The 24201-nt window shown below is 44.9% G+C and overlaps 1 protein-coding gene across 1 annotated transcript; it reads left to right on the forward strand.

The window, feature by feature from the left end:
- Positions 1–438: 438 nt before the first annotated feature.
- LOC145355948 (serine/arginine-rich splicing factor 1A-like) lies at positions 439–22420 on the forward strand. Its single transcript, XM_080208457.1, has 5 exons — positions 439–566; positions 720–929; positions 14947–15101; positions 17097–17269; positions 22148–22420. The coding sequence occupies exons 2-5, from the start codon at positions 739–741 to the stop codon at positions 22295–22297; spliced, it is 669 nt and encodes a 222-aa protein (XP_080064583.1). The 5' UTR covers positions 439–566; positions 720–738; the 3' UTR covers positions 22298–22420.
- The last annotated feature ends 1781 nt before the right edge of the window (positions 22421–24201 follow it).

Genomic DNA, 24201 nt, shown 5'->3' on the forward strand with positions numbered 1-24201 from the left:
ATGCAGTGTATTGTGATACAGTGTACTGAGTGCAGTGTACTGTGATGCAGTGTATTGTGATACAGTGTACTATGTGCAGTGTACTGTGATGCAGTGTATTGTGATGCAGTGTACTGAGTGCAGTGTATTGTGATGCAGTGTATTGTGATACAGTGTACTATGTGCAGTGTACTGTGATGCAGTGTACTATGTGCAGTGTACTGTGATGCAGTGTATTGTGATACAGTGTACTATGTGCAGTGTACTGTGATGCAGTGTATTGTGATACAGTGTACTATGTGCAGTGTACTGTGATGCAGTGTATTGTGATACAGTGTACTGAGTGCAGTGTATTGTGATACAGTGTACTGTGATGCAGTGTACTATGTGCAGTGTACTGTGATATAGTGTACTGTGATACAGTGTACTGAGTGCAGTGAGCCGGCGGGCCCGCTGGCTGCGCTCTGACTCTGCACTGGTTAAGCGGCTCTGTGCGCACGCCGCCCCCGCGCGAGGACAGGCGGCGGGCGGGAAGCGGCCTTGCTGCCGTCTCACTGACCGACTGCAGGCCGCAGCCTCTCTTTCCAGTGAGTACCGAGGGTCCAGAGCAGGACAGCCGCTCCGGCGGAGGCGGGGGACGGGGCTGGGGGAGGGTTGGCGGGTGGCGAGGCCGGGCTCCGGGGTAACCGAGCCTCGGGCTGAGGTGTTCACCATCCCTCAGTTGTGCTGCTCTGTTGCAGGCGCCCCTCGGGAGGGACGATGTCGGCCAATTACCGCTGGGGAGGCCCCAGTGGCGGCGAGAACCGCATCTACGTGGGGAACCTGCCGACCGACGTGCGGATCCGCGACATCGAGGATATCTTCTACAAATACGGCAAAATCCGGGACATCGACCTGAAGAATAAGCGCGGCTCCCCGCCTTTCGCCTTCGTCGAGTTCGAGGACCCGAGGTAACCGGGGCGGCCCCGGGCCCGGGCCAGCGGCGGCTGCGGAGAAACCCGCCCAAGTACAGATCAATATAACCCCGCGGCCAAGCCCGGCCTCTGGCTCCCCTCCCCGACCCCCTAAAACTCCGGCCCAGGACCCCCCCCCCCCAAAGCGCCAGATCCCCCCCTCCCCCTCAAGCCCCAGATCCCCCCCTCCCCCCTCAAGCCCCAGATCCCCCCTCCTCCCCCCCAGCCCCAGATCCCCCCTCCTCTCCCCCCCAGCCCCAGATCCCCCCTCCTCTCCCCCCCAGCCCCAGATCCCCCCTCCTCTCCCCCCCAGCCCCAGATCCCCCCTCCTCTCCCCCCCAGCCCCAGATCCCCCCTCCTCTCCCCCCCAGCCCCAGATCCCCCCTCCTCCCCCCCAGCCCCAGATCCCCCCTCCTCTCCCCCCCAGCCCCAGATTCTCCCCTCCACCCCCCTCAAGCCCCAGATCCCCCTCCCCCTCAAGCCCCAGATCCCCCCTCCACCCCCCTCAAGCCCCAGATCCCCCCTCCCCCTCAAGCCCCAGATCCCCCCTCCTCCCCCCCAGCCCCAGATCCCCCCTCCTCTCCCCCCCAGCCCCAGATTCTCCCCTCCACCCCCCTCAAGCCCCAGATCCCCCTCCCCCTCAAGCCCCAGATCCCCCCTCCACCCCCCTCAAGCCCCAGATCCCCCCTCCCCCTCAAGCCCCAGATCCCCCCTCCTCCCCCCCAGCCCCAGATTCTCCCCGCCACTCCCAAGCCCCAGATCCCCCCTCCCCCTCAAGCCCCAGATCCCCCCTCCCCCCTCAAGCCCCAGATCCCCCCTCCCCCCTCAAGCCCCAGATCCCCCCTCCCCCCTCAAGCCCCAGATCCCCCCTCCCCCCTCAAGCCCCAGATCCCCCCTCCCCCCTCAAGCCCCAGATCCCCCCTCCCCCCTCAAGCCCCAGATCCCCCCTCCCCCCTCAAGCCCCAGATCCCCCCTCCCCCCTCAAGCCCCAGATCCCCCTCCCCCCTCAAGCCCCAGATCCCCCCTCCCCCCTCAAGCCCCAGATCCCCCCTCCCCCCTCAAGCCCCAGATCCCCCCTCCCCCCTCAAGCCCCAGATCCCCCCTCCCCCCTCAAGCCCCAGATCCCCCCTCCCCCCTCAAGCCCCAGATCCCCCCTCCCCCCTCAAGCCCCAGATCCCCCCTCCCCCCTCAAGCCCCAGATCCCCCCTCCCCCCTCAAGCCCCAGATCCCCCCTCCCCCCTCAAGCCCCAGATCCCCCCTCCCCCCTCAAGCCCCAGATCCCCCCTCCTCCCCCCCAGCCCCAGATTCTCCCCTCCACCCCCCCAAGCCCCAGATCCCCCCTCCTCCCCCCCCAAGCCCCAGATCCTCCCCCCCAAGCCCCAGATCCTCCGCCCCAGGTCCTCCCCCCCAGGCCCCAGATCCTCCCCCCCCAGGCCCCAAATCCCCCCTCCTCCCCCTCCCCAAGCCCCAGATCCCCCCCTCCAAGCCCCAGATCCCCCCTCCAAGCCCCAGATCCTCCCTCCTCACCCCCCCCTCCCCCCCCAAGCCCCAGATCCCCCCTCCTCCTCCCCCCAAGAACCGGAACCTCCCCAAAGCCCTGGACCCCCCCCTTCCCCAAGCCCCAGAACCCTTCCCCCCTCCCCCCAGCCCTGGAATTCCCCCCCCCCAAAAGCCCCGGAATGCCCCCCGCCCAAAGCCCCAGAACCCCCCAGCCCCTCCCCAAGCCCTGGAATCCCACCCCCCTCCCCCCCAAGCCCCAGAACCCCCCCTCCCCCCCAGGCTCCGGAACCCCCCCCCTCCCCCCCAGGCTCCGGAACCCCCCCTCCCCAAGCCCCGGAACCCCCCCCCCCTCCCCAAGCCCCGGAACCCCCCCCCCCCCCCCCCCACCTCCCCAAGCCCCGGAACCCCCCCACCTCCCCAGCCCCAGAACCCCTCCCCTGAACGCCTCACCCCCACATGCCCCAATCCCCCACCCTCCGAAGCCTCAAGCCCCCCCCCCCCCCCCCCCCCGAACGCTGCTGGGTCCTGAGTGCCCCCCCCCTCACCACTCAACCCCACCCCAAACCTGAGTCTGTCCCCAAGTGTCAATCCCAAACTCCTTTCAACTTTCCAAATTCCCATTTCTTTGCCCTGTCACCTAAATCCTGCTGTACCCCAGATTTCAATCCCAAACCCCTGTCCAACTCCACATCCCAGTCCTAAACACCACACTCGCCCTAAATTTCAGTGCCCAAACTAGCTCTATTCCCAGCTGTCAGTCCCAAACCCGGCTCTGGCAGGTTAAATTCAACACCGATATCAAAGTCGAATTATTTCTTTTTAACAGTACCTGTGTTACTCTTTTTCTAGTTGCCTGTTAACTCTTTTTCACTCAAGTTTTGCACACATTTAAAGAAAAGCTTTAACATGCATTTAAAAATTGTGAGATTCCTGTTTCAAAATAAAGGCTTATTCAGATTTTTTTTCTGGGAAATCTGAAATAATAACAATTCCATAACGTTGCTGAGATATACAAAGCAGATCTAGGTTTCCTTTGAATTGAACTTCAAGACTGTGCAGCACCTGGACTTCATGGCTTTGGAACCACACAATGATTCTCTTCAAGGAGTACTAAATGAAGAATACCATTTATCTGTTTATGGTTGGAAAAATTACACTTAACTATTTCTCCTGTCTTCCAATTCTCCTGTCCTCCATTTCCCAGTTTGATGGTTTGCTGACTCATTCCTTAAGTCTGAAATATGCTTGTGATACCATTGTATTGTCCAGCCAGGAACCTCATTCTCTTCATTTTTCTTGCTACTTCTCCTGAAGTTGCTGTGTTCTGCTTGTATGCACTTGCACCTAGCCTAGAGACAGAGAGAGGCCAATTGGATCTTTGCCGAAACCAGTGAATTCAACACATACGAGGGTTGAAGCTGCCACCACCTTGATGTATCTGAGTCAGTGCTATATTGGGCATTGGTTTTATCTGTTGATCCATCGGGAGCTCCATGCTTGTTGCACGATGCAGACCTGTTCTGTGTGCCAAAACCTGAGGATGCTGGTTTTTGAAAAGAAGAAAAAAACACATGGGTGGGAACCGTTCAAGTTTGAAAAATGTGTAGACCTGTCACTGAGCATATGGTACTTTGAAGTTGGTAATACTTTCCTTCCCTTTCATATAGTAGGAATTTTGCTTTTAGATTTTTCAGTTGGAACTACTATTGTACTTCCGTGAAAAGTGCTATACAAATATATGTCCTTGAATAATTAAAGAAATGTGAACAGGACAAAGTGACCAAGTGAGTAAGTGCCAACTTGCATTTGTATAGCACTTGAGTCTCTCAATTCAAAATGCTTCACATACAATTAATTATTTTAACCAATGATTTGTTTAAGCAAGCGTGCAGCCTTTTTGCACGCGCATCCAAAAAACAATAATAGACTCACCTGCTATCTTTTTCCAGGTAATTGTCTGAGGAAAGATTGCTAGTGTTGGCATTGATGGAATTCCTTATCCTCCTTTGAGTATTGTTATCAGAACTTTGTCCACTAAACCAGTGGAATAAGCAGGCATGGTCCCAGCTTAATATATCTGAGAATGTAACACTTCCTTAATACTATACTAGATTATGAATGCAGATCATGTGAAATTGTAGATTGTGTGAAATCTTGGATTGGGTCTTCAAACAAACCATCTGGCTTAGGCAAGGGTGTTGGTACCAGCTCACCTGGGCTAACACACAATCGTGATTCTGATATTCTGAGGCATTTTGGCATTTCAGCTTAAGATGCGATTTTCAGGAATCAGCTGTGTCGCAAGTCCAAGGACTGCCTGTATCTTTAAACACCTATCTTATTGCCTTTTGAAAATTTCAGTGAAATCTGATTTCAATATTTGTTTCAGGTTTCAGATTATTTTGTGAAATAATTTCTCTTCTTTTCCTCTCTAGTTCTCTTGCTAATTATTTTAGATCCATGACCTCTGGTTACAAAGTATTTCTAGACTGAGGAGAGAAAGATTTAGAGAACATACTCCCTTCTAGATAGAATTCTACCTCAGTTGCTGACCGGCAAGCCAATATATACGATTGGACTTGGACATATAGGACACAAAGCTGATAGTGATTATAAGCTTATCTGCAGAGGTTCACCCTGAATATAAATACCGTCAGATAATTGTGACATAACCCTTTCTAGCAGTTGTTGTTCCAAGTTTCAGAGTTAATTGAAGTCTGTCGTAAGGTTTGATGCTTGCCTTCATTAGGCTATAGAGATGACATCAGTTGCTGTTGAAACGCAGTACTTCCACCCATTGTTTAATTGGGTAGGGTTTGCCTTAATGTTGCACGAGGAAGAATTTTTTTGCCTAATAAGAATGAGGAAGGGAAATAGACTTCTTGTCAGTTATCTAATGACCAACTGGCTACTGTCCTCCTTAATTGGGGAGAGAATATGCAGAATCTCTCTTGGATCAAGTTGGCTCCAAGACAGCAGTGGAATGCAATAACTTCTGTGTGATATAGCCTTCATCGTAAAATGTCCCAGTGTGCTTTACAGGAATGTTGAAAAATTAAAGTTGACGCTGGGCTATGTAAGAAGATAGAGGACAGATGACTCAAAGTTAGCTCAGTGATAGTTTTTAAGGAGAATCATAGTGAAGATAAATATGCAGAGAGTTTTAAGGAGGAATTCCAGAGCTTAAGGTCTTGGCAGGTGAAGGCAGGGCCATGAATGATAGAGTATTTAAAATTGGGGATTTGAACTAGAGGTACACAGTGTCACAGAGGGTAGTGGGTCTGGAAGAAATTAGTGATAGGGAAGTGTGGAGCCATGGATTGGTTTGAAGACTGAAAATTTTAAAATTTATGTATTAACCAAGCGCTAATGTGGGTCATTGAGCACATGGCTGAAGGGTGACTGGACTTGGTCTGAGTAGGGACTTGGGCAGCAGTGGACGATCTGAAATTTATGAATGGTAGGATATGAGAGGAGCAACCAGGAATGCCAGGTCTATAGGTAACAAAGGCACAAATAAAGATTTCAGTTCTAGGTAAGCTGAGGCAAGATGGAGATGGGGAAAGAGAGAGAGATGGGGAAGGAGCTGAGTCTGAAATTGTTACAGTTGTGGAAATAATGATCTTTGTGATGGCATGAAAATGTGTTTAGAAGCTTATCTCAAGGTCAAACAGGAAATCAAGTTGCAAATGGCCTGACAGTTTTCAAAAATGAGAATGGAATTATTAGCTAGGGAATGGAGTTTGTAGAGGGACCAAAGATGATGATTTCAGTCTTCCTGGTGTTTAATATTGACAACAGGCAAGCAATCTAGTAACTTTGGAGACAGTGGAGGAGTTGGAAGAGGTGGTGGTGAGGAGTTGAAGTTTGTCAGTGTGCACATAAAAACTGACTGTTCTCAGATAATGTCACTGAGGGATAGCATATGAGTGGGGGACAGGGGACATGAAGTTTGGAGCACGTCAGTGGTAATTATGCAGCAGTGGGAAGAGAAGCCAGCTACGATGAGATGGCTAAGAATGAAACCAGTCAAGTCTATCTCATCCAATTGGGCAATCGGGTTGAACAGTCCAAGTCACACAATGTATTTGGCGACTTGTGTGAGAGCCCTCTTGGTACTTTGTTAGAGGTGGAAATCTGATTGGAGAGATTTGAGTGTGAAGTTCTAGCAAAGAAGGACATGAATTTGGGAGACAAACCAAGTCAACCCTCTATGCCATTCTGGTTAATTGGATATCATATAGATCTGCAGCCACTGAAGATTCACAAGGCACATGGCTCTTGAGTGAATCTTGAAAAGATAGCCTTATTACTGGGAGCTGGGAGTCTTCCCACTCCAGGTAAACCTATAAGCTAATGTTCTAGGAATAAGTTAGTCTGGGCTGAACAGCAAATGAGAGAGGCTGAATAAATTGAATCTATACTCTCTCGAAATGAAAAGTGACCACATTGAAACATAAAGATTCAGGTGAGGCTTGACAAGAGTAGATACTGAAAGACTCTTTCCCCTGGCTGGTGAATCTAGAACACAACGGCATAGTCTCAAAATAAGAGGGGTGATCATTTAGGACACAGATTAGAAAGGAGTGTGACTCTTTGGGATTCTCTACTTCAGAATTGTGGATGCTTTATCTGTGAATATACTTAAACCTTAGATACAGATTCTTTTGTCACTTAGAGAATGAGGGAGAAAGTAGAACTGATGCAGAAGATCGACCATGATCAGATCAAGTAGTGGAGCTGGTTCAAAGAATCGTATGAATTCTTCCTGCTCCTATTTCTAATGTTCTTAACATCTTCCTTGCCTCAGCTCACCTCTTGAAACCTTGTTATCATCAGATTTGACAATTCCCACACACTCCTGGCCAGCCTTTCTTTCACCCTTAAATGTGAATTCATCCAAAGACTTGAGACTCATGTCCTATCTTGCACACCCATTGTCTGTGTGCTTATCACATTGGCAATTTAAAAATTCTTGCTTGCGTTTTTCTCATCTGCGGCTTGTATAACCCCTCCCAGGTCTCTGTCTGCCCCTCCAGCTCTGGCCTCTTGCACACCTCCACTTTAATTTTTCCACTTGTGGCCTTACATTCAGCTGCCTCAGCCCTAATTCTGGAATGTCTCTTTTTAAGACTCAGTGTTAGATTTTATTTACTATCACCATTTTGAGATGCCTTGAGAAATTTTACTGCGTTGATGGCACCATAAAATTGCAAGTAGGAATTTCACAGTAACCTCATTGCAGTATTAATGTAAGCCTTACTTGTGACTAATAAATAAACTTTTACCTTTTAAGTTATTGTTGGTAAGCTGCATGGAAGAAGCAACACTAGTGATCATTTGTACACTTGAATGTTCTTAGTCTTGCCAGCCTAAGCTTAAGTTCTCTGGGCATGGGTGAATGAATGTGTTACTATGGGAAGTGTGTACGCATTCCAGAAACTGGACTTTCAATAGCTTGATTAGCTGTTCTAACAGTGGTGGGTAACAGTTGTTAAGCATCAGATAGCCAGCTAATTAGAGAAAGATAAGCTCACAGTTCCATTTTCAGGGCTCATCAAATGTGATGTGAGATAAAATTTTTTCCACAATGAGTGGGTTCAGGTCTAAATTGCTCTACCTGGAAGTATGGTGGAGGCAGGTTCAATTGAGGCATTCAAAAGGCCATTAGATAATTATTTGAACAGAAACAATGTGCAGGGCCACAGGGAAAAAGGAGGGGAATTGGCACTAAGTCATGATGCCATTTAAAGAACAAAAACAGCCCGGGAAACAGGCCCTTCGGCCCAGCAAGCCCACGCCGCCATCTCAACACCACCAGTCCTCCTCTCCATCCACAACCCTTGTCTAATGTTTTATGGCCATCCACATTGAGGGAAACTGATTTAGGGACAATTTATTACTGTCAGTCAGCCTAACAGCACATCTTTGGGGTGTGGGAAGAAACCAGAGCACCCGGAGAAAACCCACGCGAGCACGGGGAGAATGCGCAAACTCCCACAGACACCGGCCCAAATCCATGTGTCTGCACAGCAATCAGTGATAGTCACTGATCTGTCGTCTTGCCCAGTATCTGGTTCAGTTTAGGCACGCACTAACGACATGAAGCACTAGGCCAATCTCGAACAACCAAGAGCACCCCAAGTACGACCCATCGCATGTATGCCCCTCGTTGGACACAAGGCGGACCGACTTAAAACCTGTGAATGAAAAGGAAAAAAAACATTATTACTGTACCATATCCATTTACCTTACCAGGGACGCCCCAATGCTAATGCTTATTTAAAACAATCTCCTATATCCACCCGTCTCCAACCCACTCATGTGCCTGTCTAAGTTACTCTTAAACGACTCTAGCGTGTTTGCCTCCACCACCTTACTTGGCAGAGCATTCCATACCCTCACTACCCTCTGTGTGAAAAACCTCCCTCTAATATCTGTGTTATACCTCTCCCCCCCTCACCTTAAGTCCATGGCCCCTTGTCCTATGTGTCTCTATCATAGGAAATAGCTTACCTCTGTTTATCTATACTCTTCATAATCTTATATACCTCTATTAGATCCCCCGTCAGTCGCCGTCTTTCAAGGGAAAAGAGCCCCAATTTCTTCCATCTTTCCTCATACCCCAGTCCTTCCATACCAGGCAACATCCTGGTAAACCTCCTCTGCACTCTCTCCAGAGTCTCCACGTCCTTCCGGTAGTAAGGCGACCAGAACTGGACGCAGTCCTCGAAATGCGGCCTAACCAACGTTCTGTACAACAGCAACATTAGACTCCAGCTCTTATATTCTATACCCCTTCCTATAAAGGCTCACATACCGTAGGCTTTCTTCACCACACTCTGCACTTGCACTGCCACCTTCAAAGACTTGTGCACTTGCACCCCCAGGTGTCGCTGCGATTCTATATTCCTTATGGGCTTACCCTTTATCATATAACTCCCCCCTACATTATTCCGGCCAAAATGCATCACCTCACATTTATCCAGATTAAACTCCATTTGCCATGTATCTGCCCAATCAACCAGCCTATCAATATCCCGTTGTATTGCCAGTCACTGCTCCTCACTGCCTGCCAATCCAGCCACCTTGGTGTCATCAGCAAATTTGCTGATCACACCACCTGCTCCCTCTTCCAAATCATTTACATACACTACAAAGAGAAGAGGTCCCAGTACTGAGCCCTGTGGCACACCACTAGTGACAGACCTCCAGCTAGATAAGATCCTCTCTACTACTACTCTCTGACTCCTCTTTGCAAGCCAGTTCTCTACCCATCTAGATACCTGGCCACATATCCCATGAGCTTTAATCTTCTCTACCAATTTACCATGAGGGACTTTGTCAGACGCCTTACTGAAATCCATATAGACGACATCAGTGGCTCGTCCTTCGTCGACCGTTTTTGTCACCTCCTCAAAGAATTCTATCAGATTCGTAAGGCAAGACTTCCCCTTTACAAAGCCATGCTGCGTATCCTTAATCAGATCGCAACACTGTAAGTGCTCATACATCCTGTACCTAAGAATCCTCTCCATCAACTTGCCTACTACTGACGTTAAACTCACCTGCCTATAGATACCCGGGCTATCCCTCCTACCCTTTTTAAACAACGGTACCACGTTCGCTATCTTCCAGTCCTTTAGGACCTCACCTGTGTCCAAGAAGAGACAAAGATTTGCGTCAGAGGCCCAGCAATCTCATCCCTTGCCTCCCTAAGCAGCCTAGGATAAATGCCATTGGGCCCCGGAGATTTATCGGTTTTAATGCTACCTAAAAGCCCTAACACTTCTTCCCTCGTAATCGATCGATCTTTCAATTGGTCTACCGCTCCCTCGATGACCGTACCAGACATCAAGCCCCTCTCCTTCGTGAATACTGACGATTTAGAAAGCCAGTGCAGACACAATGGACTAAATGGCCTTTTCCTGTGACCTGTTATGATTAAGAGCCCTGATATTTTTCTGTTGATGTAATTGATAAATAACTCTAATGGTTATTTTCATGGAGGCCTACACTTGTGGAATAGTGTCACTCAGGCTTTATTTATGTAACCAATTGACTCATAGCGAAAGTCCTCTGTACATTATGGCTAATTATCTTGCTTTAATTACTTCATTTAAGAAAAGATTTACATGATTGACTAGACACACAGCCTGATACAGAGAAATGATAATGTTAATTTCTAATAATGGTATTTTATCAGCTCCAAAGGCTGAATTGCAGTGTGACGTATATTGATAAAATATACAGACTAAGTAATCAGGTTAAAAATATGCAAACATAACAATTGTGTAGTAACAAAAATTCAGCCGGTAACTTGGCCTTTTGACTAAAATCAAGCCCAAGATCAGGTACAATGCCTTTTCCTGTCAGTTTGGACCTTAAGAACATAAGAAATAGGAGCAGGAGTAGGCCATCTAGCCCTTCGAGCCTGTCCCGCCATTCAGTAAGATCATGGCTGATCTGTAGTGGCTCAGTTCCACTTTCCCGCTTTCTCCCCATAACCCTTAATTCCCTCGCCTACCAAAAACTTATCTACCCGTGTCTTAAATATATTTAGCGAGGTAGCCTCCACCACTTCAACGGGCAGAGAATTCCAGAGATTCACCACCCTTTGAGTGAAGAAGTTCCTCCTCAACTCCGTTCTAAACTGCGCCCCCCCCCTTATCTTGAGGCTGTCCCCTCTAGTCCTGCTGTCCTTTCTAAGCGAGAAGAATCTCTCTACCTCTACCCTATCCATCCCCTTCATTATCTTATACATCTCAATAAGATCCCCCCTCATCCTTCTAAACTCCAATGAGTACAGACCCAGTCTATTCAGCCTCATCCAACCCCCTCATCTCCGGTATGTCTGTCTTGTGGGGATAGTGAATTGGATTCAATTTGATTTTAGTTTTTTGGAGCAAGCAAAGAGATGTGGATGAAGGGTTTGCTGCTGGTCCACTCTGAGCATTGGCTTTGTAACTTTGTAAGGGTTGTGTAAAATATTTTAAAAATACATGGAAGTGGTGGGCAGGAATTTAAAGGTAATGTTAAATTAAAATGACAAACTAATTAATCATTCCTACACTACAGGCACCGGATTACATAATTTAAGTACTAAATTAGTTATGTTGCCAAAAGAGATTTTCCAAATTTCGTACAAATGTCAACCCTTTGTGACTTGAAGGGCGAAGTCATACAACCACTCAATAGGTGCTTTGGTATTTTTTAAAATACTGTATATTATTCAATTGTTGATCATCTTTGTAAAATGCAGAAAGGCAACCTTCTGTGCACATGGATGTGTTTCTGAAAAGTTAAAGGGCAACACAATGACAGCAGTGTGAAGTTTATAGGATCCCACATTTGTGTTATAATTATCGAAGTTCATCTGAATATCAGATGGTTCTGAGTTGTCAAATTGCAATGCTACATACACTCTCAAAATCAGAATTGAGAGCAGATTTTCTTTTTTTAAGTGGAAACCTGAATAACAGCACCCAATAGGCATGAGTAATTGCTGAATTAGACTGATGGGATCAATCTTGACTTAAACTCTTAGAGCTGCACATAGAGTTATTGATTTTACTCCCAAATTAGTAAAGTATGCCCTTCAAACCAAACTGCACTGGAGACAATCTTTCAGACACACATTATTTTAAGTAAAACCAGCAATGCAAGTGTTGCAGATTTGCAAAACTCATCTGACACAGTTGCAATGTGTTTCAGCTTGTGGTATAGATCAGTCGGAGTGTGGTATACTAATGTGATTCCTCCAATAGAATTTCAGTGAAATTTTTGCCTCTTCTGGCAAACTCTGTGGGTCTGAGATAGGATGCTCCAGTGGCAAGCTTTCTTCTCTTTGCTGTTTGCAGCAAAAGTACAATTATACCCACTCAAAATCATCCCATTCCTGATTGGTATCTAGTAACTTTTTGATGGAAATGCACCCTTGTAGTTAGATGTTGCAGGATTGGGCTTGGCTGTGAAGCCTCCACACAGACATACAATGGGCTGATAACTTGCTATCTTAGGCTGACACACAAATGATAGCTGGTTGATTAAGGGACTGAAGGGTGAATGGTGAGATGAATCCTTAGCCCTGAAGGGACTTATTCAGAGAGTAGGAAGTAGAACTTTGGGTAAAATGGGTGGACAAATCTTAAGAACATAAGAAATAGGAGCAGGAGTAGGCCATCTAGCCCTTCGAGCCTTCCCCGCCATTCAGAAAGATCATGGCTGATCTCTCGTGGCGCAGTTCCACATTCCCGCCCTCTCCCATAACCCTTAATCCCCTTGCCTATCAAAAACCTATCAACCCGCGTCTTAAATATATTTAGCGAGGTGGCCTCCGCCACTTCAACGGGCAGAGAGTTCCAGAGATTCACCATCCTTTGAGTGAAGAAGTTCCTCCTCAACTCCATTCTAAACTGCCCCCCCCCTTTATCTTGAGGCTGTGCCCTCTAGTCCTACTGTCCTTTCTGAGCGGGAAGAGCCTCTCCACCTCTATCCTATCCATCCCATTCATCATCTTATATGTCTCAATGAGATCTCCCCTCATTCTTCTAAACTCTAATGAGTACAAGCCTAGTTTATTCAGCCTCTCCTCATAGTTCAATCCCCTCAACTCCGGTATCAGCCTAGTAAACCTCCTCTGCACTCCCTCCAAGGCCAAAATATCCTTGCGTAAGTGTGGCAACCAAAACTGCACACAGTACTCCAGCTGCGGCCTCACCGGTGCCCTGTACAGTTGCAGCAAGACCTCCCTACTTTTATATTCAATCCCCCCGCTATGAAGGCCAGCATCCCATTAGCCTTCCTGACCACCTGCTGCACCTGCAGGCTGGGTTTTTTGCGACTCATGCACAAGGACCCCGAGGTCCCTCTGCACCATCGCATGCTGCAGTTTTTCGCCATGTAAGTAATAGTCCTTCCTACCATTATTCCTACCAAAGTGGACAACTTCACACTTGCCAACATTAAATTCCATTTGCCAGTTCCTGGCCCATTCGCCCAGCCTATCTAGATCCCTCTGCAGACTTTCCACACCCTCCGCACAATTTGCCGTTCCACCAATCTTGGTGTCATCAGCAAATTTCGACACCATACACTTGGTTCCCTCCTCCAGATCTTGCTTGTTTTTCTAACTCAGGCTGGTATTATTAATACTAAAATTACTACTATAACTTGGCTTCAGCTATCCATTTGGTAGACTATGAAACAGTTTCTCCGTTACAGTAATTAGTGGCTGGACTGCTGAGTTAAAATTAAATATTTTTGTGATAGCCAGTGAATCAAGGGCTGGAGTGTGTAGCAACACAATTTATTGCTGATTAAAAATCTGACAAACCTGCGATAGAACCATATCTGAAAGGAAAAGACAATTCAGAACTGACATGAAACTCCTCATGTTTTTTCTCTCTCCAAATGTTGAGCAACCTACAATGGACATTGAGCACTTGTTTTTGTTTCAGATTTCCAGCATTGCGCCTGGACTAAAGAACACTGGTCAAATTAATTCAATAGGTGAAATGCAACCAATTACACTCAGTCATGCCTATGGTTAAATACACTTTATTCAGGTATTACTTTAGGGACTATGAAGATTGTGGTCTTGGACCTGAATTACTTTTTTGCTCAATAGCTGAAATTTACTTCTAGGCTGCATTGTAGGGGTATCTTGATCCATTTGTATCTTGTTTTGGGGCAACCTAAAAAGTATTACAGTAGACACCTGTATCTACTCAAATGGTGATATGATAAGGGAGTTTTGTAGCTCAAAACTACAATATTGTACCCAGATTTATTTTCTGTATTAGTACCAATAGGTATAACAGAAGAAAAATCACCATTGTAACAGTTTACTTCAATGTTGGGTAGTGCTCTCAATTGACTATTCAGCATGCTACCAGTTCCAATGGCATATCTATAAGTAGCAATGGTTTATGCAGCTTAAAATAAGAGTTTGGAAGGCCAAATATATAATGGTACATTTTGTCGTAACAGTTAAGTTGGATATAGTATGAAATTCAACACAATTGCCATAGGTTTTGCTCAAATCTATGAATTGTGCATTTAGAGTCTTCCTACTGTAGTCGCAGTATGTAAGAACCTTTGAAAACAGAAGACAAATAATGTAATTCCATAATTGTAGGAACTTCATTTGTGTACTGTTGCTGCTTAATAAATGATTGGCCCAGTTCTGTAAAAGTGCAAAAGGACTCTCTCCAGTCTTGACGATAACTTGTTTTTAATTGATAAATGTGAAAATTCTTGGTCCAGCTCCAGGTTTCTTTTTTGTTCATTTGCTTGTGTATCTTTGCAGCTTATGACACTGTTCAGCCAACAGGACCATCCATGTGCATCTCAGCTGGGCATCCTATGAAGCATCTGAAATAAATAGATCAATTATAAACATCCTATTGGTGGCAACATTGACTGGATCTTTCCTTGCGTTACACATAGGAAGGCATTTCCAAATAGGTGGAAAATTGTGGCTTAACTTCTTCCTCCCCCCTTGCATTGGCAGAGATGCACAAGACGCAGTCTATGGAAGAAATGGTTATGATTATGGAATCTATCGTTTACGGGTGGAGTTCCAGAGAGGCAGAGGAGTCGGCGGTGGATCTAGAGGAAGACCAGGACCAACTGCCCGCAGATCAGATTTCAGGGTCATTGTCTCTGGTGCGTTTTTGTTTCCGTTTCATGTTTGACAGCCAATGTTTTTGTTAAAAACCTGAGTAGAGTTGGAAAGTCATTTAGTGTAGAATGTCCGTATAAAGTTGGGGTCTCCATAAGATGGCCCACAACTCCTGGCCAATTGAATCCACAAAGCCCAATCAACTTCCTTTCTGTTTTATGCATTTCATACTGTTTAAACTTTGTGATCTTGGAGGCTCGGAAAGAGCTGTTGGTGCATTTGGTGATAAATATTAAATGAAAACGTCAACTTCTGTTAATCCCAGCAAATTAACCGGAATATTCATTTAAACTTTGTGTTGGACTGCAAGGACCCCGTGTGCGCACCATGACCTAAGTTTGGAGCAAAGGCTTTGGACACACCTGGTATCAAGAAACTTCATTTATTTAAGGATGAAGATCATTGTCATATGCAACTTGGCACACAGGTTTATGTACTGAGGCTTATTCTGCTACAGAACTGAAGTGCATATTGTCACTTTCCCTGGAAATCATCAGCAGCACTCTACTTTAAAAATTATGTAGGTTGCCACAGTATTATTTTAAAATTCACATTTTTCATGTGATGTTAAATGTTTGGGTATAAATTGCTAATCTACGCCACTTGCAACGTTTTCATTTTTATAATTTCCCTCTTCCATGTTTCATGGCCAATTTTCACTCTTCTATCACCGCCCCCATCCACCCCCACTTCTAGACATTGGCCATTTTCCTGTAATAATACCTCACCAAACTGGCTCGGTTCATTTTTAAACCAGACGGCAAGCTGTTTAACTTTAGATAGGGCTCATCATAGTTTAGTCCAGTTCAGTGTTTGTCCAATGCCCACACATGGGCACTTCGAAGTAGGAAGCACTGGATGCCGATCAAGACTGGGAACTCTGACTGAATTTCCTCCTGACTAGTCTAAGGGTACTGGAGCCACATGTAATGGCAATAATGAGACAAGTCTTTTAGTGCTATGTTACATCATCATTCTTCAAGAGCTGACAAACCAAAAATGCTGGAAAAATATACCTTGGATCAGTCAACATCTTAAAGAGAAAAAGATAACTTAATTTTTAAGCTGAGACTTGTACAAAATCGGTCTTTTTCTACTTCACATGCTGACTGACCTGCGATTTGCTGTTTTACTCCTGATTTCCAACATTTCTTCTAACTCTACTAATTGATTCCCTGGACCAATGGAGAAAACACATCTGAGGCCCAAACTTTTCTGTCATACTAATTGAGAAAAGTGCTGAGGCAGAACAAATTCCTTCTGGATTTATTCTTCAAAGATATTGCTTAATTTTACCCGACATAGATCAGTAATTCATCTGGATGTTCAGTGGCCGGTATCCAGTTCAACCCAGTGAGTATTTGGGTCACTTACACTTGTAGAATTAGCTACTTATTTTGCTCCCTCTTGTTACCTCCTTGTATGTTGTGACTTTGCTACGTTTAACACTTCAATTCAGATAAAGGAATTCGCAAAGAACCAAAAGGTTAAAAACCAGATGGTGGAAGTGAACTGCATTATCTTCGTGGCATCCTGAGGGAACTCACATCTGTTCATAAACCCAGGATTCTTAATACAAAATCCAGGTCCTCACACACCAAAGCACACTGTATGGAACATGCCATGGAACAAGCTGTGTCAAATGTCTTGCCTTACAATTTTCAAATATATTTCCTGTGGGTGAAGATGAAGATTCTTTATTAAGCACCTTCCCAAACTAGCACTCAATATGGTGAATCAGTTGCTTGAGGAGCAGTGAGTCCTAATGCTTCTGAAGAAAATATTTGGTGACAACAAAGCAGGAACACACGCAAGCTGTAGTCATAGAGTTGGAAGCACTGAGGTGTCCTCTCTCTCGTTCACAGTTATTTCTTCACTTTTGAAACCATCTGAATTTATTCTTATTGCTGGTTTGTATGCAAACAGCACACCACTTTCAGTCCTTGAGGTTAATGCTTTAAAAATCTTTTCCTGTATAGGACTACCTTCCTCTGGCAGCTGGCAGGATTTGAAGGATCATATGCGAGAGGCCGGTGATGTTTGCTATGCAGATGTTCTGGGAGAAGGTGCTGGAGTGGTGGAATTCCTCCGCAAGGAGGACATGGATTATGCAGTACGGAAGCTTGATGATACAAAATTTCGTTCTCATGAGGTTAGTTTGTTTCAGTCATACGTATTAAGAAATTCTAGACAAGTTGTGAAACACATTAGCAATGTGCTAGTCCTGGTAGTTTGGTAGTAAACATATTGACCAATATATAACATGAATCCTACTGATCAGAATTCTTGTTTAATCCCTATTCTGTGTTTAGTTAACTGATATCAGCTAACTTAGCAGGAGGGTGGTCATATTGGACTCCAGTGTCCCTAACTTAGCAATGGAGAGATAAGTCAGCCAAGGCTGTGCATATGAATGTTAATTCAGTTACCATGATATGGATGTTGGAAAAGTGCAGGATTGGTTTGACTGCAATTTCTCAGGTAGCCAGCACAAACTGTCTAGGTCCATTAATTCATGGCTAGTGTTCAACTTGGGTGATGTACTAGTCCCCATATCTATCTGCGTATAGACACTGAAGTATAGATTCTGAGAGTGGCGGCGAGAAAAGAACGATCAGGGCAGCCAGGATATCCATAACAAATTAAATTTTGATTCTCTTTTTAAAATGAATTGTACATTTGAGACTGAATTAAAGAGTTCTTAGCCCACTCTCTTCCTGTTTGAATATATTTAACAAGGGACTGTAGTTTGTGGGGAAGGCCAAAGTCAATGTCATCCATCTTGTTGTTGAGCTACAAAACTTTCATTTGCCCAAAGTGCCTGGGAAGGGTAGAGTGAAGACATGGGCAGTGCTGCAGATACGAAGAGACAAAGGCAGTGCTGGTGTGGATGAGGGGAGAGACACTACAACTAAGTTTAAATAGTAGGAATGTACACAGTGCAGTTACAGTCCAACAGTGCTAGATAATGTCAGAAAGACACTAAAGGCTAATGATGTGATTAACTGTAGATTGAAGAGGACAGAAAGCACAAAGGAAGACAGTTCTGATTATTGGAGGCCAATCATCTCATGCCTTGAATATCACTGCAGGAGTTCCTTAGTGTAGTGTCCTAGATCCAGATATCTTAAGCTGCTCCATTAATGATTTGATCAAATGCTATTTTGCTATCAAGGGACTTCATTTCCCACTTAAATTCAGTTATTTTGTTCGTGTTTTGGACTAAGGCCATAATGAAATCTGGAACGGAGGAGGTGTGGTAGAACCCAAACCAAACAGGTCATTGCTGTGTAAGTACCGTGTGATAGCAAAGTCCAGGACACAATTAATCACTAACTTATGATCGAGAGTAGACTGATAAGACAGCAGTTAGTTGTATTGAATTTGACCTGCCTTTTCTGAACAAGACTCACCAGGGCAATTTTTCACAACATTAAGAGATGTCAGTATTTTAGTTCTACTAGAACAGCTTGGCTAGAAATGCAGCTAATTCTGGAGCACAGGTCTTTAAGGTTTATCTGTTCGTGTCACAAGTAGGCCTACATTAACCTCACTGAAGTTACTGTGAAAATCCCCTAGTTGCCACACTCCAGCGCCTGTTCGGGTACACAGAGAATTTAGCACGGCCAATGCACCTAACCAGCACATCTTTCAGACTGTGGGAGGAAACCGGAGCACCCGGAGGAAACCCATGAGACACGGGGAGAATGTGCAAACTCCACAGAGACTGTGACCCAAGCCGGGAATCAAACCTGGGTCCCCGGCACTCTAAGGCAGCAGTGCTCACCACTGTGCTGCTGAGGTCTTTGGGACTACTGCATTGTTAGGTTCCATAGTGTTTATAATATCTATAAGGTGGGAAATGGGGATATTCATTGATGATTGCATATGTTCAACACTGTTTGTCACTCCTTAGATACTGAAGCAGTCCCTGTCCAAGACCTGGACGTTTTTCAGGTTTGAGCTAATCAGCAACAAGTAACTTAGACCATACAAGTGCAAGGCAATAACCATCTTCAACAAGAAGGAATCCTACTCATCTCATTTTGACATTCAACGATATTACCACTGCTGAATTCTCCACCATTAACATTTTGAGGGCTACTGTTAGGCAGATTCTTATCAGGACTAGCTATGTAAATTAAGCAGCTACAAGAGTAATCAGAGGTGTGAATTTTGTAGTAAATAAGTCATTTTCCTGACTCCCCAAAGTCTGTCCACTGCCTACAAGGCATAAGTCAGGGTATGACGGAACTCTCCACATGCCTCAACGAGTATATCTCTACCAACATTCGAAGCTCGACGCTATTCAGGACAAAGCAGCCCACTCAACTGGTATCCCATCCACCACCTTAAACATTCAATCCCTCCACCATCAGTGCGTCGTGGCGGCAGTATATACAATCTACAAGATGGACTTCAATTGTTTGGACCCAGGCTGTAATGAGATCTGGAGTTGAGTAGGCCTGGCAGAAGTGAGCATCAGTATGCGGGTTATTACTGTATAGGTGCTGAATGATAGAAATGTCCGGGGCTCATTCTATCACTTAGCCAATGATCAGTCTTCCAGAACTACAATCTCTACCACTTAGAAAACAAGGGCAGCAGATGCATAGGAACATCCACCTGAAAGTTCCCCTCCAAGCCTTGCACACTATCTTGACGTAGAACTATCTTGATTTTCCTTCACTGTCACTGGGTCAAAATCCTGAAACACACTTATAGCACTGTCATTGGACCTACACCAGATGAACTGCAGTGTTCAAAGAAGCAGCTCATCACCACCTTAAATTTTAAAAAAAACCTTAGAAGAGGAGTAAGGGGTTTGGGTTGGTGATAGGATAGTGGTTAGAATGAAAGGTATGTATTTTGAGAAGAGATTCCAATGACCATATCAACTGGAGTATGGGCCAAAAACATTGAGTGGGAAGGGTATCATATCAAGGAGATGCGTGTCTTGTAGACGAATAAAGTTTATTTTTGCCAGGGCATGGGGGAGGTTTGCCAAAGATTACTGGGAGATGATACTAATTTTGGAGACACATCCACCAGAGTTGTACAGCTGGTGATTAAGGTGAGGCTGGGGAGGACAGGGAGAAGTTGTTCTTAGAAACAGAGCTTATCCCAGTCCTCCAGAATGTTGTTTGAGTAATTGACATTTTTGGCTGAGGAAAGCAAGCATGTTCAAGCCTGGGCTGACATTTAATGACTAGGCATTTGTGCATCAGTCATTTTCAAATTTATACCCCACAGATAAGTGAATGAAGATGGAGGCTATAAAAGAGAAGAGGTGATGGGTGTTGGTAGTTGTTAATGATGTTTAAAGTTGGAGGTCAGCACAACGTTTAGGAGACTGACAGGGCCAGAGGACAAAGTTTGGTCTGAAAGTGAGTTTGTAAGCGTGTTGCAGAGTTTTACATTAGAAAATGTTTATTATGGATTGGCAGATGGGAGGAGAACATGGAAGGTAAGGAAGTAGTCAGAGATTGATGTATCACAATGGTTTGTTGCTGGAGTTGAAGAGGGATTAAAAGTAGTATAACTGCAAGACAGGAGGAAATAGAAAATACTGCAAAGAAGCAGAAGAGATTCTGAGCTCAGATCTGTAATGGCAGCCAAAGTGCACATGAACTAAACAAATGTGAAGTCTGGAACATTCTCCAGACTCCCGAATTCTGATATTTGGATGCTTGCTGTGAATTCCCTTCTCCTGCACTCTTAACAGCAGCTCTTGTAACTTTTAATTATTGTCACATAGATTGTACCATGAATACTCAGGGTCTTAAGCTAAGGAAAAGTTGGAGAGAGAATAAAGACAAATGTATTTGTATGTTTGGTTGCATGTCACTACCTTTATGGACTAGTTTGGGCAGACAGTTATAGGAAAAGGATAGTCTGTTCCCCAGACGTTAACAATAATTTAGGTGTTTCTTGTAATCTTGGAGGTGTTTCAATTTGGACGTCAATATTTTTCACAGCAGCAAGATTCCATATTTATCAGCATTTTTTGTTGGGATGTGGAAAACCAACTAATGCACAATTTCCACTCCCCAATTAATAGTGAATTATGCTGGGCTTGCACTGAGCTTATGCAATGCTCACACACTGAAGCAGTCCATATCCAAATGCAGCAAGTGCCAGACAATGACCATCTGCAGAAGAGAGGATCTAACCAACACTCCTTGGTATTACCATCCATGAACCCTTCACTACCCCCAACATCCTGGCGTTACCATTGACCAAAAACTGAACTGGACGAGTCATATAAAAACTGGTTACAAGAGCAGGTCTGAGGCTAGTAATTTGGTGCTGAGTAACTCACCTCCTGACTCCCCAAAGCCTGTTCAACATCTACAAAGCACAAGTCAGGTGTGTGATGAGATACTCTCCCCTTGCCTGAATTAGTGCAACTCAAACAACACTCAAGAAGTTTGATACCATCCAGGGTAAAGCAGTCTGCTTGATTGGCACCCCTTTCAAAAACATTCACGCCCTCCACCATTGACCAAGGCTCCTTTGGCAACATGTGGAAACACCACCGGGAAGTTTTCTGCAAGCCACGCACCACTGTCGCTAGGTCAAAACCCTGGAACAACCTCCGTAACAGCACTGGGTGTTATGCCACATCAACTGTAGCAGTTCAAGAAGCAGCTACCATTGCCTTCTCAAGGGCAAGTGGGATGAGCAATAAATACTGGCCAAGCCAGTAATACCCCTATCCCACAAATGAATTTTAAAAGTCACTTTGGGTTGCTAGGCCAGCAGGACAATGCAGCTTGTGAATTTTGGGTGAAGATGAGTTTAGGCTGGGATGTGAAGCCTCGGATACCTCATTTCAATGTAAATGCATGTATCTGGAATCTGTGGAACCAAACCCAAAAGAAGTCAACAACTTCAGGATCAAAGAGAAAAATAACATCTGATGTGTTGCAGTAATTGCTATGATGAGAAAGTAACTGCTTAATTTTGTGCTGAAACCTTTTCCCACAGGTTCTGCTCACAGCACTGATACCAATCATTTCTTTTCCAGGGAGAAACTGCTTACATTAGAGTTCGTGCAGACAAGCCCAGAAGTTCTAGTTATGGCAGGTCAAGATCAAGATCCCTCTCTAGAGGTCGTTATTCTCCCTATCAAAGCAGAAGCTCCCCTCGGTATTCACCGAGACCCCAATATAGATGAGGACTTGGCGTCAGAAATTTCTTTTTAATCCACATTCCATCATTGGCAGTTAGTTTCATCTTCAACTCTATATTTCGTGGTATACTTTGAATTAAATAAACTTGTTGTTTTTCTTTTTTTTAATTATTGACTTGGTCATCGTGTTCCATGTTATTTTACTGGCTTCTCAACTAATTTAGCATACTTCCTTTTATTAAATAAAAAGGTAGCCAGGGCAAAGCTGTGTTTTTATTTGTGAAGGAAGGTGTTTTGTACTGTGTGTATGAACTTGTCGCTGTCCTCTACTTCATAAGCCCATAATACTTACCATTAATAATTTAAGATTTTATGGAAGAAATGAACAATGAAGAAAATTTTAAATTGGGTATTAACCTAGGATTTCTCAATGAAAAATGAGAATTTGTTCCAAATTTATTTAAAGTTATGTTGCTTCCCTTTTTGAGATAATGGCAGTAGCAGTTACAGATCACAGAATCTCACAGTGCAGCAGAGGCGTTAAGTTTGACAGATCAGCCATGATCTTATTGAATGGCGGGGCAGGCTCGAGGGGCTAGATGGCCTACTCCTGCTCCTATTTCTTATGTTTGCACTAACACGTGTGAGCCACCTAAAGTTTATTCATTAGTATCACAAAGTAGGTTTACATTAACACTGCAATGAAGTTACTGTGAAAAATCCCCTGGACCTGACCTACTTACCTATTTACCAGCACATGGCCCATAGCCTTGAATGTTGTGATGTGCGAAGTGATCTTCCAGGTGCTTTCCCTCACATCCCTCCCCAAACCTCACCTCAATCCCCCATTAGAGTCATCTAACAGGGGACCTAGCGTACACCACTGGACACTGGCTTCCAGTAACTAAGTCTCACAACACCAAGTTAAAGTCCAACAGGTTTATTTGGTAGCAAAATCCACTAGCTTTCGGAGTGCTGCTCCTTCGTCAGATAAGTGGAAGTTCTGTTATCAAGCAGGGCATATAAAGACACAATTTACAAAATTATGGAATGCAAATCTTTATAGGTAATCAAGTCTTAAAGGCCAGTCTCAACCGGCATCTTGGGTTCATAGCACATTATCTGTAACCCCCACGACTTGCCTGGGCTTGCAAAATCTCACTAACTGTCCCATCGGGAGACAATACACAGCTCTCTAAACCTGTGTTTAATGCTCTCTCCACTCAGATTGCCTGTACCTTTAAGACTTGATTATGTGTAAAGATTCACATTCCAACCATTACTTTGTAAATTGTGTTTGTGTCTTTATATGCCTTGTTTGTGAACAGAACTCCCACTTACCTGATGAAGGAGCAGTGCTCAAAGCTAGTGGATTTTGATACCAAATAAACCTGTTGGACTTTAACCTGGTGTTGTGAGGCTTCTTACTGTGTTTACCCCAGTCCAACGCTGACATCTCCACATCATGAGTAAAGCAGCCTTCTGTCGTCACCTTTTTGTCTCCTACAACTAAGCCAATTTTGAATCCACTGTCCCAAATGATCTGTATCAATGTGTATTTACTTTTACAAATCTATGTCAGGTCTCAACAAAGGCTTTGCTTAAATCCATTGAAACTAGGATCCATATAATCTATTAGGCCTAAGGCAGATGGGTGTGAGTATACATCCCCACTTCAGAGAGTTGAATGTGATGGGGATGGGTACTGTCAAAAGTGCTGTCTTACCAAAATTAAACCGTGTCTTTCCAACTGGATATAAACGATCTCATGGCACCATTTAAACAGAGCAGGGGAGTTCAGCTGTTCTGCTCAACTGCTCTTCAGAACAGTTCCTCAGGAGCCTAACACAGCTAGGAGGATATAACGTCTCATCTGAAAGATAACACTTTCGATAAGTGCAGTACTAAGGGAATGCTGCACTAAGTATCAACCTAGATTATGTATCCCA

This window comes from Carcharhinus amblyrhynchos, chromosome 20 (genome assembly GCF_965287045.1).
Source record: "Carcharhinus amblyrhynchos chromosome 20, sCarAmb.v2.hapA, whole genome shotgun sequence".
Classification (NCBI taxonomy): domain Eukaryota; kingdom Metazoa; phylum Chordata; class Chondrichthyes; order Carcharhiniformes; family Carcharhinidae; genus Carcharhinus; species Carcharhinus amblyrhynchos.

Coding starts and splice junctions, on each gene's coding strand:
- LOC145355948 (XM_080208457.1), top strand. CDS start 739: ATGTCGGCCAATTACCGCTGGGGAGGCCCCAGTGGCGGCGAGAACCGC. Junction 930..14,946: donor GTCGAGTTCGAGGACCCGAG/GTAACCGGGGCG, acceptor TTGCATTGGCAG/AGATGCACAAGACGCAGTCT. Junction 17,270..22,147: donor CAAAATTTCGTTCTCATGAG/GTTAGTTTGTTT, acceptor TTTCTTTTCCAG/GGAGAAACTGCTTACATTAG.